This window comes from Bos indicus x Bos taurus, chromosome 5, assembly GCF_003369695.1.
Source record: "Bos indicus x Bos taurus breed Angus x Brahman F1 hybrid chromosome 5, Bos_hybrid_MaternalHap_v2.0, whole genome shotgun sequence".
Classification (NCBI taxonomy): Eukaryota; Metazoa; Chordata; class Mammalia; order Artiodactyla; family Bovidae; genus Bos; species Bos indicus x Bos taurus.
In genome coordinates, this window is record NC_040080.1 from 31,240,647 (window position 1) to 31,260,079 (window position 19,433).

The 19,433-nt window shown below is 38.7% G+C and overlaps 1 protein-coding gene across 1 annotated transcript in view; it reads left to right on the forward strand.

The window, feature by feature from the left end:
* The window catches only part of LOC113892546 (solute carrier organic anion transporter family member 1B3-like), a 73,245-nt gene that overhangs the window by 24,950 nt on the left and 28,862 nt on the right, over positions 1–19,433 (forward strand). The window contains exons 3-4 of the mRNA XM_027541479.1: positions 6,448–6,589; positions 16,229–16,361. Of these exons, the coding sequence (XP_027397280.1) occupies positions 6,448–6,589; positions 16,229–16,361 (275 nt within the window). The remainder of the gene's footprint in view (positions 1–6,447; positions 6,590–16,228; positions 16,362–19,433) is intronic.

Genomic DNA, 19,433 nt, shown 5'->3' on the forward strand with positions numbered 1-19,433 from the left:
TAGCAAAGAGAGATAAGAAAGCCTTCCTCAGTGATTAATGCAAAGAAACAGAGGAAAATAATACAATGAGAAAGACTAGAGATCTCTCCAAGAAAATTAGAGATACCACAGGAATATTTCATGCAGAGATGGGCTCAATAAAAGACAGAAATTGTAGGGACCTAACAGAAGCAGAAGATATTAAGAAGAGGTGGCAAGAATACACAGAAGTACTGTACAAAAAAGATCTTCATGACCCAGATAATCACAGTGGTGTGATCACTCACCTAGAGCCAGAATCCTGGAATGTGAAGTCAAGTGGGCCTTAGGAAGCATCACTACAAACGAAGCTAGTGGAGGTGATGAAATTCCAGTTGAGCTATTTCAAATCCTAAAAGATGATGCTGTGAAAATGTTGCACTCAATATGCCAGCAAATTTGGAAAACCTCAGTGGTGGCCACAGGACTGGAAAAGGTCAGTTTTCATTCCAATCCTAAAGAAAGGCAATGCCAAAGAATGCTCAAACTACCACACAAATGCACTCATCCCACATGCTAGCAAAGTAATGCTCAAAATTCTCCAAGCCAGTCTTCAGCAATACGTGAACCGTGAACTTCCAAATGTTCAAGCTGGTTTTAGAAAAGGCAGAGGAACCAGGGATCAAATTGCCAACATCTGCTGAATCATGGAAAAAGCAAGAGAGTTTCAGAAAAATATCTATTTCTGCTTTATTGACTATGCCAAAGCCTTTGACTGTGTGGATCACAATAAACTGTGGAAAACTCTGAAAGAGATGGGAATACCAGACCACCTGATCTGCCTCTTGAGAAACCTATATGCAGGTCAGGAAGCAACAGTTAGAACTGGGCATGGAACAACAGACTGGTTCCAAATAGGAAAAGGAGTACATCAAGGCTGTATATTGTCACCCTGCTTATTTAACTTATATGCAGAGTACATCATGAGAAACGTTGGGCTGGGGGAAGCACAAGCTGGAATCAAGAGTGCTGGGAGAAATATCAGTAACCTCAGATATGCAGATGATACCACCCTTAATGGCAGAAAGTGAATAAAAACTAAAGAACCTCTTGATGAAAGTGAAAGAAGAGAGTGAAAAAGTTGGCTTCGAGTTCAACATTCAGAAAACTAAGATCATGGCATCTGGTCCCATCACTTCAAGGCAAATAGATGTGGAAACAGTGGAAACAGTATCAGACTTTACTTTTGGGGCTCCAAAATCACTGCAGATGGTGATTGCAGCCATGAAATTAAAAGATGCTTACTCCTTGGAGGAAAGTTATGACCAACCTAGATAGCATATTCAAAAGCAGAGACATTACTTTGCCAACAAATGTCCATCTCGTCAAGACTATGGTTTTTCCAGTAGTCATGTATGGATATGATAGTTGGACTATAAAGAAAGCTGAGCAATGAAGAATTGATGTTTTTGAACTATGGTGTTGGAGAAGACTCTTGAGAGTCCCTTGAACTGCAAAGAGATCCAACCAGTCCATCATAAAGGAGATCAGTCCTGGGTGTTCATTGGAAGAACTGATGCTGAAGCTGAAACTCCAATACTTTGGCCACCTAATGTGAAGAGCTGACTCATTGGAAAAGACCCTAATGTTGGGAAAGATTGAGGGCAGGAGGAGAAGGGGATGACAGAGGATGAGATGGTTGGATGGCGTTACTGACTCGATGGACATGAGTCTGAGTTAACTCTGGGAGTTAGTGATGGACAGGGAGGCCTGGTGTGCTGCAGTCCATGGGGTCACAAAGAGTTGTTGGACATGACTGAGCAACTGAACTGAACTGAGCTGAAGGCTGCATAATATTCCATTACATGTATATGCCACATTTTCCTCATTCCTTTATCTGTTGATGCATATTTGCATTCTTTCTAATTCCTGGATATTTTGAATAATGCTGTGATAAACATGGATGCACAAATACCTCTTCAAGATTCTTCTTTTAAGTCTTTTGGCTGTATACCCAGAAGTGAGATTGCTGTATCATATGATCATTCTATGATTCGACATGAAAGCTTTCCCTGCAGAAAGAAAAGCAAAAACAAAGAACCTGAGACAATATAATAAACATGGAAGGCTTGAGGTACAGACACCAAGAACACCAAAAAGGCTAGGGTTTCTGTAGAGCAATGGCTGAAGTTACAGAAGATGAGATCTGAAAGTAAAAGAGAGCAGGGGAGAGGAGAGATTATTTCAAACCTTGGAGGACGTTGCGAAGATGAGATATTACTATGAGCAAGATGGAAAAACAGAGAATGCTGGCCTGATCAACTTTTCATTTTGAAATAATCTTCCTACCTAATGTGTTGAGAAGAAATAGTAGGCAAACAAGAGCAGAAGCAGAAAGGTCTACACGGATAAAGATGAGGTACCTATATACACTGGAATATTACTCAACCATAAAAATGAGTGAAATTGGGTCATGTAGTGATGTGGATGAACCTAGAGCCTGTTACACTAAGTGAAGTAAGTCAGAAAAACAAATATTGTATATTAATGCATATACATGGAATCTAGAAAAATGGTACTGATGAAGCTATATGCAGGGCAGGAATGGAAACGTAGGCATAGAGATCGGACTTGCGGACACAGCAGGGGAGGAAGAGGGTGAGATGAATTAAGAGAGTAGCACTGACATATATACACTACCATGTGTAAAACAAATAGCTAGTGGGAAGCTGCTGTATATAGCACAGGGAGCTCAGCACTGTGCTCTGTGATGACCTAAAAGCGTGCAATGGAAGAGGGAAGGGATACTCAAGAAGGAGGTTTTATATATATTTTATATATATATATATATATAAAGTATATATATATATAGCTGATTAACATCATTGTATAGCAGAAACCAATGCAACTTTATAAAGAAATTATAGTCTAGTGGCTCTGACTATAAGGAATCTGTCTGCAACACAGGGGACCCAGGTTCAATTTCTGGGTCACGAAGATCCACTGGAGAAGGTAATAGACAGAAGAACCTGGTGTGCTACAGTCCATGGAGTCACAAAGAGTTAGACACAATTGAGCAACTAACATACTCCAATTAAAAAATAAATGAAATGGGAAAAAAAAGAAGCAGAAAGGTCTTCTAGGAGGCTAATGCAGCGCTCCATTCTAGACATGATGTTGCCCACCACTTTGCAGAGTAGGAGGCAATGAGAAGGAGCTGTCTTAATCAGCTTGGGCTGCTATAACAGAATACCATAGACTAGATGTTTTAAAAAGCAGAAATTTTATTTCTCACAGTTCTAGAGGCTAGACATCTGTGAGGAGTGTACCAGCATGGTTGGGTTCTGTCGGAAACCATCTTCCGTGTTTTTAGATGACTATGTTCTTGCTGTGTCCTCACATGGCAGAGAGAGAGACATATCCTATCACAAGGACTCCACTCTCATGGCCCAATTATAGGTATACCACTTTTCAAAACTTCACTTTACATCATTTATGTTTATGAAAGACCTTCATTAGTACCTGTTTTTGCTAACTGAAAGAAATTCAAAAAGTACTTTTGCTTTCACAAGAAATGGTAAAAAGCAAAAATAGCATTTAGCCTTGGTCACCTTGAATAATGGCAGCAGCATCTCTAATATCCTTCCCTGAAAACTACACTTTGCATTTCACCGTGAAGCTGCCATATGTTTGAACTGTGTTTGCAAGCATCTGTGCTTTATCTAGATTTGTTTTGTGCATTTGTTAGCAAGATGTGTCCTAAGGAAATAGATTCTTTCCATTTTGGCTTATTAAAATTTCAGAGGAATGCTCTGCTTTTGACTAGTGGGGAAAACTTGTATCACCCCAACACCCCATCTTGAAATATCATCACTCTGGGGATTAGAGTCTCAACATATGGATTTTGTAGAGATACTAACATGCAGTTCATAACAGGATGATATTTTGATACTAGATGTAAGAGGAATTTGCTAATGGATGTAAATGAGGACCGTAAGAAAGATGAATCCATAATTTTTTTTAAATCAAATTGAGAATAAAACATCGATAACCAGTGGGGTTAAAAGTCTTTTTTTCTAAAAACAGTGACTATATTGCTTTGTTGTCTTCATGTTAATTTGGTCTGCTCCAATATTAGTGAGGTTTTATAAATGAAAAATATTTTCAGCTGGCTTCCTAGAAATGACTTTTGAAAATGTCTAGTTACTCCACTGACTGTTGACCTTTGCTATTTACTTGGGGCTAAAGAACAGTTTGTAATCATGGCCATCTCATACCATTATCTAGCTTCTTAGGCCTTACAAATAGCTGTGAAAAGAAGAGAAGCAAAAAGCAAAGGAGAAAAGGAAAGATATACCCATTTGAATGCAGAGTTCCAAAGAATAGCAAGGAGAGATAAGAAAGCCTTTTTTAGCGATCAATGCAAAGAAATAGAGGAAAACAACAGAATGGGAAAGACTAGAGATCTCTGCAAGAAAATTAGAGATACCAAGGGAACATTTCATGAAAACATGGGCTCAATAAAAGACGGAAATCGTAGGGACCTAACAGAAGCAGAAGATATTAAGAAGAGTGGCAAGAATACACAGAAGTACTGTACAAAAAAGATCTTCATGACCCAGATAATCATAATGGTATGATCTCTCACACTCACCTAGAGCCAGACATCCTGGAATGTGAAGTCAAGTGGGCCTTAAGAAGCATTACTACGAACAAAGTTAGTGGAGGTGATGAAATTTCAGTTGAGCTATTTCAAATCCTAAAAAATGATGCTGTGAAAATGCTGCAGTCAATATGCCAGCAAATTTGGAAAACTCAGCAGTGGCCACAGAACTGGAAAAGGTCAGTTTTCATTCCAGTCCCAAAGAAAGGCAATGCCAAAGAATGCTCAAACTACCACACAAATGCACTCATCTCACACGCTAGCAAAGTAATGCTCAAAATTCTCCAAGCCAGGCTTCAGCAATACTTGAACTGTGAACTTCCAGATGTTCAAGCTGGTTTTAGAAAAGGCAGAGGAACCAGAGATCCAATTGCCAACACCCACTGGATCATCTAAAAAGCAAGAGAGTTTCAGAAAAACATCTATTTCTGCTTTATTGACTATGCCAAAGCCTTTGACTGTGAGGATCACAATAAACTGTGGAAAATTCTGAAAGAGATGGGAATACCAGACCACCTGACCTGCCTCTTGAGAAACCTGTATGCAGGTCAGGAAGCAACAGTTAGAACTGGACATGGAACAACAGACTGGTTCCAAATAGGAAAAGGAGTACGTCAAGGCTGTATATTGTCACCCTGCTTATTTAACTTCTATGCAGAGTACATCATGAGAAATGCTGGGCTGGAAGAAGCACAAGCTGGAATCAGGATTGCCAGGAGAAATATCAATAACCTCAGATATGCAGATGACACCACCATTATGGCAGAAAGTGAGTAAAAACTAAAGAACCTCTTGATGAAAATGGAAGAGGAGAGTGAAAAAGTTGGCTTAAAGTTGAACATTCAGAAAACTAAGATCATGGCATCCAGTCCCATCACTTCAAGGCAAATAGATGGAGAAATAGTGGCTGACTTTATTTTTTGGGGCTCCAAAATCACTGCAGATGGTGACTGCAGCCATGAAATTAAAAGATTCTTACTCCTTGGAAGGAAAGTTATGACCAACCTAGACAGCATGTTTAAAAGCAGATACATTACTTTGTCAACAAAGGTCCGTCTACTCAAGGCTATGGTTTTTCCAGTAGTCATGTGTGGATGTGAGAGTTGGACTATAAAGAAAGCTGAGCACCAAAGAACTGATGCTTTTGAACTGTGGTGTTGGAGAAGACTCTTGAGAGTCCTTTGGACTGCAAGGTGATCCAAACAATCTATCCTAAAGGAAATCAGTCCTGAATATTCATTGGAAGGACTAATGTTTAATCTGAAACTCTAATACTTTGGCCACCTGATACGAAGAGCTGACTCACTTGAAAAGATCCTGATGCTGGGAAAGATTGAGGGCAGGAGGAGAAGGGGATGACAGAGGATGAGATGGTTGGATGGCTTCACTGACTCAATGGACATGGGTTTGGGTAGACTCTGGTGATGGACAGGGGGGCCTGGCATGCTGCAGTTCATGGGTCGCAAAGAGTCGGACACGACTGAGCAACTGAACTGAACTGAGAAATCAACTAATGACATTAACTTAAAGAATAATTCAACTTTGTCCTAGTCTAATAATCTGATGCTGTAATCAAGTTAGAAAATAATGCTTTATGGATATAGTTATGTTAATGTTAAAAGGACTAAGAAGTACCAATTGAAATAGGAGAAAGTGAGTATTCTTTTAACACACACATGCACACACATTCAATACTAAGTAAAGAAGGAAGCTTTTCAAATTCTGTGTGTGTGTGTGTGTGTGTGTATATATATATATATATATATATATATAAGCACTATGGGATCTTATGATTAATCATTTTTCCCTTTCCTGTTTTTCCTTAGATGTTTTTGGCAGCCCTGTCACTCAGCTTTATTTCTAAGGCACTGGGTGCAGTCATTATGAAAAGTTCCATCACTCAAATAGAAAGGAGATTTGACATATCATCTTCTACTGTTGGCTTAATTGATGGAAGCTTTGAAATTGGTAAGTTTTACATGCATTTTTATTATTTAGTAATCAGAGTTGCAGAGGTGAAAACTGTTCGTATATGCTCTCCACCACTGATCCTTAACCAGAGGTAAGGATCCCCACACCCCTGCTGTGGCAATTTGGTAGTATCTGGAGACAATTTGGTTGTCATCACCGAGGATTAGGGAATGGTACTGGCATCTAGTGGCGGAGGCCAGAGATGCCTCAAAACATCCCACAATGCCCAAGGCAGCTCCAAAACAAAGAATTACCTAGCCCAAAATGTCAAAAGTATAGAGGTTAAACAGCTCTGATTTATACAAGCTCGCTGTCTGTGAACTAATATTTTGCAGGGTTTTAACATTCCTTTTCTCAAGATGCAGTAGTGCAAAAAAAGGTTGGAGAGAAGACTATGATTCTGATATTTTAGGGAGGGAGGAACAGTTTTGAAGCAATGTTTGTTAGGTTCTACTGTTTGAAAAAAGCAAAAGTGTTAGTTGTGTCTGACTCTTTGTGACTCCATGGACTGTAGCCCACTAGGCGCCTCTGTCCCTGGAATTCTCCAAGATTACTGGAGTGGGTAGTCATTGCCTTCTCTAGGGGGATCTTTGCAACCCAGGGATCAAACCCAGGTGTCTTGCATTGCAGGCAGATTCTTCACTATCTGAGCCATCATACCCCAATTCCAGGTTCACAAATACACGTTGCCCTGCAGTTTCAAAGTTTAAATGCGTTCCTAGGACACAACGTACTATCTGTGAATGTTGACATCTTTGGCTGTTTTTCCTACAGCCTTAGGAAATAGCTGTAGGACAAAAATACTTGAGGAAAGATATTTACTCAATGCATTTTTCATTCACCTTTCAGTTCAGTTCAGTTCAGTCCCTTAGTTGTGTCCGACTCTTTGCGACCCCATGAATCACAGCACACCAGGCCTCCCTGTCCATCGCCAACTCCTGGAGTTCACTCAGACTCACGTCCATCGAGTCAGTGATGCCATCCAGCCATCTCATCCTCTGTCATCCCCTTCTCCTCCTGCCCCCAATCCCTCCCAGCATCAGAGTCTTTTCCAATGAGTCAACTCTTCACGTGAGGTGGCCAAAGTACTGGAGTTTCAGCTTTAGCATCATTCCTTCCAAAGAACACCCAGGGCTGATCTCCTTCAGAATGGACTGGTTGGATCTCCTTGCAGTCCAAGGGACTCTCAAGAGTCCACACCACAGTTCAAAAGCATCAATTCTTCAGCGCTCAGCCTTCTTCACAGTCCAACTCTCACATCCATACATGACCACAGGAAGAACTATAGCCTTGACTAGACGAACCTTTGTTGGCAAAGTAATGTCTCTGCTTTTCAATATGCTATCTAGGTTGGTCATAACTTTCCTTCCAAGGAGTAAGCATCTTTTAATTTCATGGCTGCAGTCACCATCTGCAGTGATTTTGGAACCCCAAAAAATAAAGTCTGACACTGTTTCCACTGTTTCCCCATCTATTTCCCATGAAGTGATGGGACCGGATGCCGTGATCTTCGTTTTCTGAATGTTGAGCTTTAAGCCAACTTTTTCACTCTCCACTTTCACTTTCATCAATGGTGTAATTGGCCATAAACATTAATTTCCCTGATTTAGCTTGACATCTATCCCAATAAACAGGAGTATATTTAAAGTCCTTAGAAGTAAAGCCCTTACATTCCTATTTTTGTCCTTTTCCTAGAGTTTTGATAGTATTGACATGGTTCTCATAAAAGGACAGGGCAGTAAACAGTCCAAGCAATGTGCGGAAGTTCTTTTTTGGAGGCAGGAGGAAAAGCCACGTTTGTCGATTAACATTAATACATAATTTTACTGGGCCCATGCATAAGGAAGGATTTCATAGCCTAGAGAAATGTTAATTAGTCTTCCTTCTTCCTCAGGATGAGAGGGCCCCTCCAAGCTCCAAGGAGGAGGCATATGTACTGAGTCATTAGTGGATATGATCGGTCCTATATCTGCCCATTTTACAACCTGTAATAAAGGGGGGTTAGGTATATAAGCCCAATAAGTGTGATTAATCAAGTCAGCCTGAGCAGGGGAAGCAAAAGCAAGCAAAGCAAGCATAGCAACAAAAATATTTTCAGGATTCCAAGGCATTCCCTGCTGAGAAACCAGATTTTCAGCTTGATTAGAAAGGGTTTTTATCTGTCCCCAAGTAGGGAGATCATAAGGTTGATGACGTTGAGTGCAGCGTTTCTTGGAAAATTTTTAAAGCCACCATGGCTTGTACTGAAATCTCCTCCTCCTGGGGATTTTGCCATTTCTTCTCTATCTTGAACGCCGGTGGCTCCCCTGTGCAGATCTTCCGAAGAGGGAGCCAACTGATTTCGTTGGACCCATCTGGAGAAATACAAGCATACCCTTTCCCCTGTGATATTAATTTTCCAGATTTTCATTGCTTAGTCAACCTGTCTTGATACCAAATGAGCAGAGGAAGGGAGGTATCCTTCAATGCCTCGAAATGTTTTTCTGCTTTTGTCAAAATATCTCCTTGCAGTAAGTTTAAAATTTAAAAACAAATAAAGCTGTACTAACAATAGTTATAGGATTAAACAATATATTGCATTGGAAATCTAGTAAAGTCTGCTCTGGATAAGGAAGATAGAAGTGTTCCTGTGTATTCCCCCTTTTTAAATTTTTTTATCTGTAGTTTCAGTGTATGATGTGCTCATTCAATTATGTCCTGTGTTTGTGAATTATAAGGAAATGTCTGTAATATGTTGAATAGAGAATGAATGTAAACATTGTTTGAATTGTCTAAAAATATAGGCAGGGCCATTGTCTGTTTTTATAGAACTAGGTGTTCTCATTACTGTAAAGCAAGCTAACAGGTGAGTTATAACATGTCGTGTAGTTTCACCTCGGAGAGGTGTGGCCCATGTAAAAGAAGAATTTGTATCGAGTGAGACATATAAGAAGGAAGAGGGAGAAAGTTCAGGGCAATGAGTTACATCCATTTGTCATAGTTTATTGGGTTGTAATCCTCAAGGACTGATATCTTGTGTAATGGGTCAAAGATGTAGGGGCCTACAAGTAGAGCAATTATTAATGATTTTTTTAGCATATCGGTATGGAATTGTCCAAATTTTATGTAATGAGCCAGCATTATTGTGTAATAGAGCATGTTGCTCTTCAGAAGTAGCAAAAGACACAAGCTTAGCTTATTTATTGTCATGAGCCATAGGGCCAGGAAGACAAGAATGTGTTCAAATATGGGTAATATAAATGGGGGAAGTATGGTTTTTAACAATAGATTGGAGATTAAGAAAAAGTTGTTGGATAATTGATTAGAATTTATGGTAGAAGTTTTTATATTTTTTAATACAAAAACTGAATATAAGGAGTCAGAAACTATATTAATAGGATAAGAATGTAGGTGACTAACATGAATGAGAACATATAATTCATTTTGTTGAGCAGAGTGAAATTTAGTATAAAATACTTTATATTTTTGAGAGACCAGAATGAGGCTTTGGTGTTTTTAGTCCCATTTATATAGAAAACATCAGTTTGAGATATAGGTTGTGATGTGATAATGTGAGAGATAATAAATTCAGTATTTCTGAAGAAATTTTAAAGTTTGTTAGACGGATAATGAAATGAAAATTTTCCAAAATATTTCAGAAAGGCTATTTGTAAATTGGTAGAAGTTTGTAATGTGTTCTCCGATTGAGATTTATTAATAGGTACTACAATTTTATGAGGATCTGAGCCAATTAGAGTCCTAGCTCTATTTTTTTCATTGATAATGATTAGAGTGATCAAATCAAGATAGGGTGTAAGTGACCTTGTCCCTCTAAAAAGGGTATAAATCCATTCTATTGGGTATTTTTATTGGGTAAGAGTCCTGTGGGAGAATGGAGAGAGGGGAGTATAAATAACTCTAGAGGTAAATCAAGTCTAATATGAGTTAAGAAATTGCTTTTGCAATTTATTTTATATAAATAGAGTTCTTCTTGTATCTCTTGTGAAAGTGAATGAGGGCTATTTAAATTGGGATCTCTTTTTAAAGTGTTAAATAAATTAGTCGGTTGATAATTTGCAATGTCTAAAGAGGGTCTAATTCAATTTATATCACCTAAAAGTTTTTGAAAATCATTCAAGATTGATAATTTATTAACATGAATCTGTGTTAGTTGGGGAGTAATACATTATCTCGGAGCAGGCAATGGCACCCCACTCCAGTACTCTTGCCTGGAAAATCCCATGGATGGAGGAGCCTGGTAGGCTGTAGTCCATGGGGTCGCTAAGAGTCGGACACGACTGAGCGACTTCACTTTGACTTTTCAGTTTCATGCGTTGGAGAAGGAAATGGCAACCCACTCCAGTGTTCTTGCCTGGAGAATCCCAGGGACGGGGGAGCCTGGTGGGCTGCCGTCTATGGGGTCACACAGAGTCGGACATGACTGAAATGACTTAGCAGTAGCAATACATTATCTATTAACAACAAGTTACTTAACTTGTTGTAATACAATAGTATTACTTAAGTAATAGTAAGGTGCAGATGTTTGAATCTTTTTAGGGGCAATGATTAATTCAGAAGCTTTTAAGCATTGTTGAGTTATGTCAAACATCTGTTGAGTTTCTAAAACAGATGGAGCTGAAAACAATATATCATCTATATAATGAATAACAAGAAAGTTAGGAAATTGTTTTCTCATAGGTTTAAGGGCTTTGGTTACATAATATTGACACATGGTGGGAGAATTCCAAGGGGAACAAGATTTCTCAATATGTTTTTACTTCAATTGTGTATTTATAAGTTTCTTAGTAGCCTCTAATTTCTCTTTTGTAAGGGGCCATTGCTCTGTCTAAATAGGCTCGTCATTTTTCTAAGTTATTTTAATAATTGTATTGTTTGTTAAATTAGCAGTGGCCCCTAGGGAAAATGTGGAATATATATTTGTTTGTCATTGTATAAGTAAATCTCTTTCTATTAAATTAAGGGGTGCATCTATCACATAAGGTTGTAATGTTTAGGCTGGCCTTCTGGTCCCTCACATGGATATATTTGGACACTTTGATAAACCTCTTATATTTTGGTTTGAGAAACTCCTGCAATTTGGCAAGAAATTCTCTATATAGGCCAAGATTTGGGCCGTAAATATTTGGAAATACTGGTAATATCAGATCCAGTATCAAGAAGACCAGAAAATCTTTTGTCATTAATTTTGATATTTATATTTGGTCACGCATATTTAGATACTATTGATGTCCATAAGGATTGCTTTTGATCTGTATTACCAAATCCATCTGTCCATATATCATTAGAGGAGTTAATAGAAATGTAAGGTAAAAGAAGTAATTGGGCAATTTTGTCCCCCTTTTTGAATTGTCACAGTATCTGAGAAGACATCATAATTTGAATTTTTTCCTTATAATCTGAATCAATTATTTCAGGGTGAACAGTAATTTCTTTAGAAGTCAGACTAGATTGGCCCTGTATAAGGCTGAAGGTTTGTGGGGGTAGGGGTCCATAAAGTCCGGTGGGTATCCTGAAGGGACTGCTTGAGGAAAAAGAAGAAAATCGTTTAGGGCTGGTATATTGATGGTAGCACTGTCAGATGTTGGGGATTTGAGGGAAAAGATGGAGTTTATCCCTGGTTTTTGTTGATGGGGACCCAGGGAGTCCCCATCTTTGAGTTTTTTGAGATAGGATTTTTCTCAATATCATATTTAGATCAACATTTTTTAGCCCAATGTACCTCCTTACGACAATGAGGGCAGACTCCTGGAGGTTTTTTAATAGTTTTAATTTTGTGTGTGTGTATGTTTTAGGGCAATCCTTTTTTTAATGGTTCTTATCCCCACAAGCAAAACATCTTTCATTTTTCTTTTTAAAGGTAGCAGTCATTGTTTCAGCTAACATTTGCATTTTTTGAGTTTTTGATCCTAAGTTGGAATAAGCCTTTAAATAATCAGTAACATTTCTGGTCTCATGAATTGGAGTGATGGCTCTCTGACATTTCTGATTCACATTTTCATATGTAAGCAGCTTTTCTATTTGCACTTTGGCTTCCTCTTCAACAACACTATGGGAGATAGCAACTCTCAGTCTAGCTAAAAAATCAGCATAGGCTTCATTAGGCCCTTGTAATATCTTTGCGTAGCTATCTTTAGGTTCTCTTTGAGGAGTAATTTGATCTCAAGCTTTAAGGGCAACTTCTTTCAATTGTTCATGTAACAAAGGAGGGCATAGTATCTGAGCTTCCACCGAATCAAATTGTCCCATACCGGTTAACATTTTTAAAGTAATTTGGTTTGGGGGAGTGCCAGCTCAAGCATTAGAATTGGCACCATCTCAGACAACATCATGAAACCACATTATCTATTGAAGATATTTTTTTGGTTTAAGAAAAGCTTTTATCAAAATTTGTCAATCATAGAAGATGTCATAGCATTTAGAAGGTTTTTAGTAAAAAGCGAATGAGGGCCGTATATAGTTACAGCCTTTTTCATTTGTTGCATGTGAGAAAAATCAATGTCTTCGTATTGAGGTATTAGTTGTCTTTGAGCATTAACATTTTTTAACAGAGGAAAGGCAAAAAGATCATCAGCCTCATAGACTCGAGATTGCAAAGCCAGTAAATCAGAAAGTCTTTTTCATGAAGGAGAATGAGTGGATCATCTGTTTTCATAAATATGAGTGTTGTGTTAGGGGCCTATCATTATCATCAAAAAAAGTATTGTTGATTTTAGGGTCAAGAGAGCATCAGAAGAATCATCATCAGATTCATCTTGTCCTCGAATTGAGGGGACCTTTTGTTTCATGCCTGTTACAAGAGGAGGAGTGTTTGGGACAACCAGAGCAGGGATGGTGGGAATGTTCTGAAACATTTTATGTTGTTCTAATTGGGCCTTTTGTAAAGTCTCATCATCTAATTTATATTCATATAATGAGCATTCTGCTGGTTGACGAATATCAGGGGGGCTAGAATTGTCTTGAAATGGCAAGATCATGGCTTTTAATGAGGGCCCACAAGGGCCAGAAATCTATTGGAATATTTTCTCCCAGTCTTGTGGCTCATTCAACATTTTTTTTTTTAACCCAGTTCCAAATTTTTAAATTGAAACTATCTTCATCAAGGAAGCAAGGACTATATACAACCACTGTTTGAAGACAAGCCTCTATCTGTTGATGTGAAACCAAAAGTCCTTGAACCTTAAATACATGATGAAGTAAAGTAGAAAAGTGGTGGGGCTTTCCAGCCGCTTGTCCCATAGCCCCTCAATTACCAACCTCCATAGGTCCTAACAGTCATTCCGTCCACTTGGCAAGGGCATTCACCAGGTCCCTGTTCAGGCGCCAATTGTCACGGTCTTTGTGGGCCAGGACCTGGGGACTGGAGTCGACGAGAAGAAGGACGCAGGGGACCTAAGTCTCGAGTGAAACAAGGGTACTTTATTTGCAGAAATGCATGCTTATATATCTTCAATAAAATGATTACTCAGCCATTAAAAAGAATGAAATTCCACCAGTTGCAACAAAATGGATAGTCCTAAAAGGTCATTGAGGGAGTCACTGAAGGAAATGCAAGCAGGTGCTCTTTCCCATGATCTCAGGCCTGAGACCTGCGTGCAGCTCTGCTTGTTCCTGTTATCCAGGAACTGATAAGGAACAGAGAGTCCTTGAGAAACAGCTCACAAAGGAAGAAAACAACATATTGGATCCCTTAAAGTTGAACGTCCCCTGACAGAGCATGGCATGGCCAAAGAAAAAGAGCATACTTGTAAAAAAAATATGTAATCTATAAATCAGACATAAATTTTGAGTCTCTTCAAACCATTAAAAAGTGGGGGAAGAGGAAAATGGGCAGACTGTTTAACAGGGTATAGAACTGGGGGTTAATTTTTTTTTTTAAGAACATTGAGTATATTGCTTTGTTGTATTCATTTTGATTTGGATTTCTCCAATACTCGTGAGATTTTATATAATTATTGAGCAATTGAATTATTGAGAAATTGAATTATTTCTCTTATTTTATGAACTGGTTGCTTAACGCCTCTGCCCATTTTCCTTTTTTCCCCACTTTTTAATGATTTGAAAGGACTCAAAATTTATGTCTGTTGTATAGATTACATACATTTTTTACAAGTATGCTTTTTATCTTTGGCCATGCCATGATCCATGTGGGATCCCAATTCCTCAACGAGGGATTGAACCCTCTGTTTATTTATCTACTCTTGTCAGCGGTATGTACGTTCTTTTAGAGCAGATACCATACAGTGTTTATTCTTTTCTTATACTTCTGGCTTCTAGGACCATGGAAGGTACTTAATAAGAATTTAAAGAATGCTAAAAGTGAATGAAAAATGCATTGAGTAAATATCTTTCCTCAAGTAAGTTTGTCCATTTTTCTCCATTCCAATACAACCGACTCAACTCCAAATTCTTCATAAAATTTTGCTTCACTGATATCACCAAGTAATTCGAGTCCTTTCACTCTTATCTAAAGTCAAGTCTATTTATTATTAATACCATACAACTGTATAGTGAGCGGCCTAAGGTAAGTGAGTTTTATCCTAATTAGATTACCAGATCTTTGAGGAAAGCTTGATGAAAGTGAAAGAGGAGAGTGAAAAAGTTGGCTTAAAGCTCAACATTCAGAAAATGAAGATCACAGCATCCGGTCCCATCACTTCATGGGAAATAGATGGGGAAACAGTGGAAACAGTGTCAGACTTTATTTTGGGGGGCTCCAAAATCACTGCAGATGGTGACTGCAGCCATGAAATTAAAAGACACTTACTCCTTGGAAGGAAAGTTATGACCAACCTAAATAGCATATTCAAAAGCAGAGACATTACTTTGCCAACAAAGGTCCGTCTAGTCAAGGCTATGGTTCTTCCTGTGGTCATGTATGGATGTGAGAGTTGGACTGTGAAGAAGGCTAAGTGCCAAAGAATTGATGCTTTTGAACTGTGGTGTTGGAGAAGACTCTTGAGAGTCCCTTGGACTGCAAGGAGATCCAACCAGTCCATTCTGAAGGAGATCAGCCCTGGGATTTCTTTGGAAGGAATGATGCTAAAGCTGAAACTCCAGTACTTTGGCCATGTCATGTGAAGAGTTGACTCATTGGAAAAGACCCTGATGCTGGGAGGGATAGGGGGCAGGAGGAGAAGGGGATGACAGAGGATGAGATGGCTGGATGGCATCGCTGACTCGATGGACATGAGTCTGAGTGAACTCCAGGAGTTGGTGATGGACAGGGAGGCCTGGCGTGCTGCGATTCATGGGGTCTCAAAGAGTCGGACACGACTGAGCGACTGAACTGAACTGAACTGACCACATCTTATGGGCTTCCCAGGTGGTGCTAGTAGTAAAGAATTCACCTGGCAATGTAGGACACCTAAGAAATGCAGGTTTGATCTCTGGAAGAGGGCATGGCAACCCACTCCAATATTCTTGCCTGGAGAATCCCATTGAGACAGGAGCCTGGTGGACTACAGTTCATAGGATCACAAACAGACCTACATGACAGAAGCAACTTAGCATGCACATACTATGTCTTATGCTTTATTTGTATCCATCCTGGGCTTTCTATTCTCTTGGACACAAATGTGGACTCAGTTACTGTTTGCTATAATGAATCATATAAAAGTAATTTTGTTCTCTTTGTAGGAAATTTGCTTGTGATTGTATTTGTGAGTTACTTTGGAGCCAAATTACACAGACCGAAGCTAATTGGAATTGGTTGCATTATCATGGGAACTGGAAGTATTTTGACTGCTTTACCACATTTCTTCATGGGATAGTAAGTGGCTCTATGCTATCAATTATCATTTCCTTGTAAATTAATCATACAATTTTATTTTTTATTTTTAAATAAGTATTCCCCTTAAGAAGAATGTCCACTAAGCATGTATAGAAATGGATTATACTTTCTATGTAATAATTAACTCATTGTTTTATCTACCGTGGCTCTCATTGATATTGAAATAGGAATAGCAATAAATCAGATGCAGTTTTGTAGAAAAGCTTTTTGTGACTTTTTACTATAACATATATTTTATGTCTTTGCCTACAAGATTTTGGTACTATTTAATAAGACTTTATTTACTGACCCCAGGTCCAACTGATCACCACTCAAAAATCAATACCTGAGAGGCAATTGTCGGTAGAAAGGAAACTTTGCTTTTAATCAGAATGTCAACAATCTGGGGAGAAGATGGACTCCTATCCCTCCAAAATCAATTCCCATGATTCTGTTTAGCCATAAAAGTTTTTGAAGGGAAAAGAGGAGGGATCTTTGAGATTGAGAAAGAGTGTCAAAGTTGTTACCATCCCCCACAGTGGTCAGGCTTGTCAACTTCTTGTGATCTTTCTTTAGAGGCTACCTTGTTCATACAGTTTGTTCACTGAAGAGAAAGCTAGGAAAGAGATCTGGTCATCTGTTAATTACTTAATAGATGATTAATTGATTGATTGATTACATCTTCATTTTTACTTCTTTGATCTGTGGAAGGAATAGACAAGTTAGGTAAGATATCGTGTGATCAAAACATTTGAAAGGTGTGCTTTGGCTGGAGATTGAGTAGCACATGGGGTGCCTGATTTAAAAGTTAGTTACAATGTAGTTTTGCTAAAGTGAAGAGACAAAGGGACCTCCTGCAGAGACCTCTTTCCTGCCAAAAGCTTCTCACAACTTCCCCACTCAACTCACTGCAGTATGGATTTTCCCACTACCATCTGAGTCTTCTACCTGTCTCTGTGTAGTTTAATTAAAGTCAGATACTGATGACAGAAAACCAAAAATAGTGATGGCTTAAATAAGATAGGAGCTCATTTTTTACATAAAAAGTTAATGTAGCCAACCTAGGCCTTGACTGGCCTTGACTTCATGGTGTAAGTTGTGGCAATGTTGTTCCTTACAACAGGACAGAAGAAGGGAAGAAGAAGAAGAAGAAACAGAACTCACACAGGCTGAGGCTTAAGGAACATCTTCAGAAGCATAACACTTCTACTGGCTTCAAGCTAGCCAGAACTTTGTTATACCTCACATCTAGATACAAAGTTCTTGGGGAAAAATAGACTTTATTTCAGGCATACATTTCCCAGCTAAAGATCCTAGATTCTGTTACCATAGAAAGGGGAGAATAATGGATACCGAGAGCCAATGAGCAGTTTCTGCTAAAGATATAAATTACTTGCTGCTAAGTCACTTCAGTCGTGTCCGACTCTGTGCGACCCCATAGATGGCAGCCCACCAGGCTCCGCCATCCCTGGGATTCTCTAGGCAAGAAGACTGGAGTGGGTTGCCATTTCCTTCTCCAACGCATGAAAGGGAAAAGTGAAAGTGAAGTCGCTCAGTTGTGTCCAACTCTGCGACCCCATGGACTGCAGCCTACCAAGCTCCTCTGTCCATGGGATTTTCCAGGCAAGAGTACTGGAGTGGGTGGCCATTGCCTTCTCCATAAATTACTTACTCATTATCAATGCCAACAGCCATGCTTTTTTGTTACTATGTTGATTACTATATTTGATTTTCATAAGGTCTTTCTTCTTCCTGGTACTGTTCCTTCTTATTTCCATCATCTTACTCCCTCTTGATTTATTTCCTCCTTTTGGCTTCTCCATCATACCCACCCTTTCCTTCTGCTTCTGACGCCATACGGTCAGTCTTGCCTAAGTTCCCTTACCAATCTTCTTCACTTTACACTCTACAAGATTTCTGTCAAGTACATGCATTAAATGTAACTATCACTGTACAGTGAGTTTATCTTATACTCAAGATTTATGTAATCAACCACCTCATGGGTATCTCCAGTCTAACATCCTACAAACATTTTCCACCCATATATCCAGAACTGAATTTATCTCTGTGCCAAAACCAGCTCAAATTTTTCACATTCACTCTTTCAGCAGTGATTCACTTATCCACAGAGAGATTCAAACCAAAGTCAAGGATCTCATCTTAGACTTATTCTTTGCTTCAGTATACATGACCAGTGGTCAGCAAATCTTGCTTTTACTGCCTCCTATATGTCAAAGTTGTCCCTTTTTTCTTTCTCATCATCTCTGGCCTGGACTTTCTGCATCCCATCCCAACTTCATTGTAACTCACATTCTATACTACAGTATTCATTTTACTTTTTGTAATTTTTATTTTAAAAAATTATTTATTTGGCTGCAATGGTCTTATTGCACCACATGAGATCTTTAATACTCATCGCAGTATGCAGAATCTTTAGTTGCAATATGTGAAATCCAGTTCCTTGACCAGGGATCAAACCCAGGCCCCTTGTATTGAGAGCTTGGAGTCTTAACCACTGGACCAGCAATGAAGTCCTATGGTGTTCATTTTAAAAACAAAAATCTTATTATTTTACTCCTACTTAAAACTCCCAATATCCTAGAGCAGTATTTTTCAAAATTCAGATCCTGAAAAACTTGTTGATCAATAAATCAATTCAGATTATTGAGACTAACAATTTTTTAATATGATAGGATAGAATAGAATAGAACAGAATAGAAGAAAACACAGTTATTCCGTGAAACTTTCTTTTTGGTTTTATAAATTTGTGTGTGTGTGTGTGGATATGTATGTATTGTGATTGTGATGCAAAATATATTTCTCACTGTTGGTATAGTCAAAGTATTGAAAGTCTCTTGCCTACAAATTAATACCTAGGTTTATTTGCATATATAGATAATTCATTGATTTGGCTTTGACTATCTTCCCAGTTTCATTTTACACGGCTTCCCGTGGTTGAGGACCACACTATAGGTCTAGAGTTTTCCAAATGTGCCATAATAGGTCATACTTTTGTTCATAGTGTTTCTACAGCTTTGAGTATTTTTCCTTCTTTGCCTACCTGTTAAACTC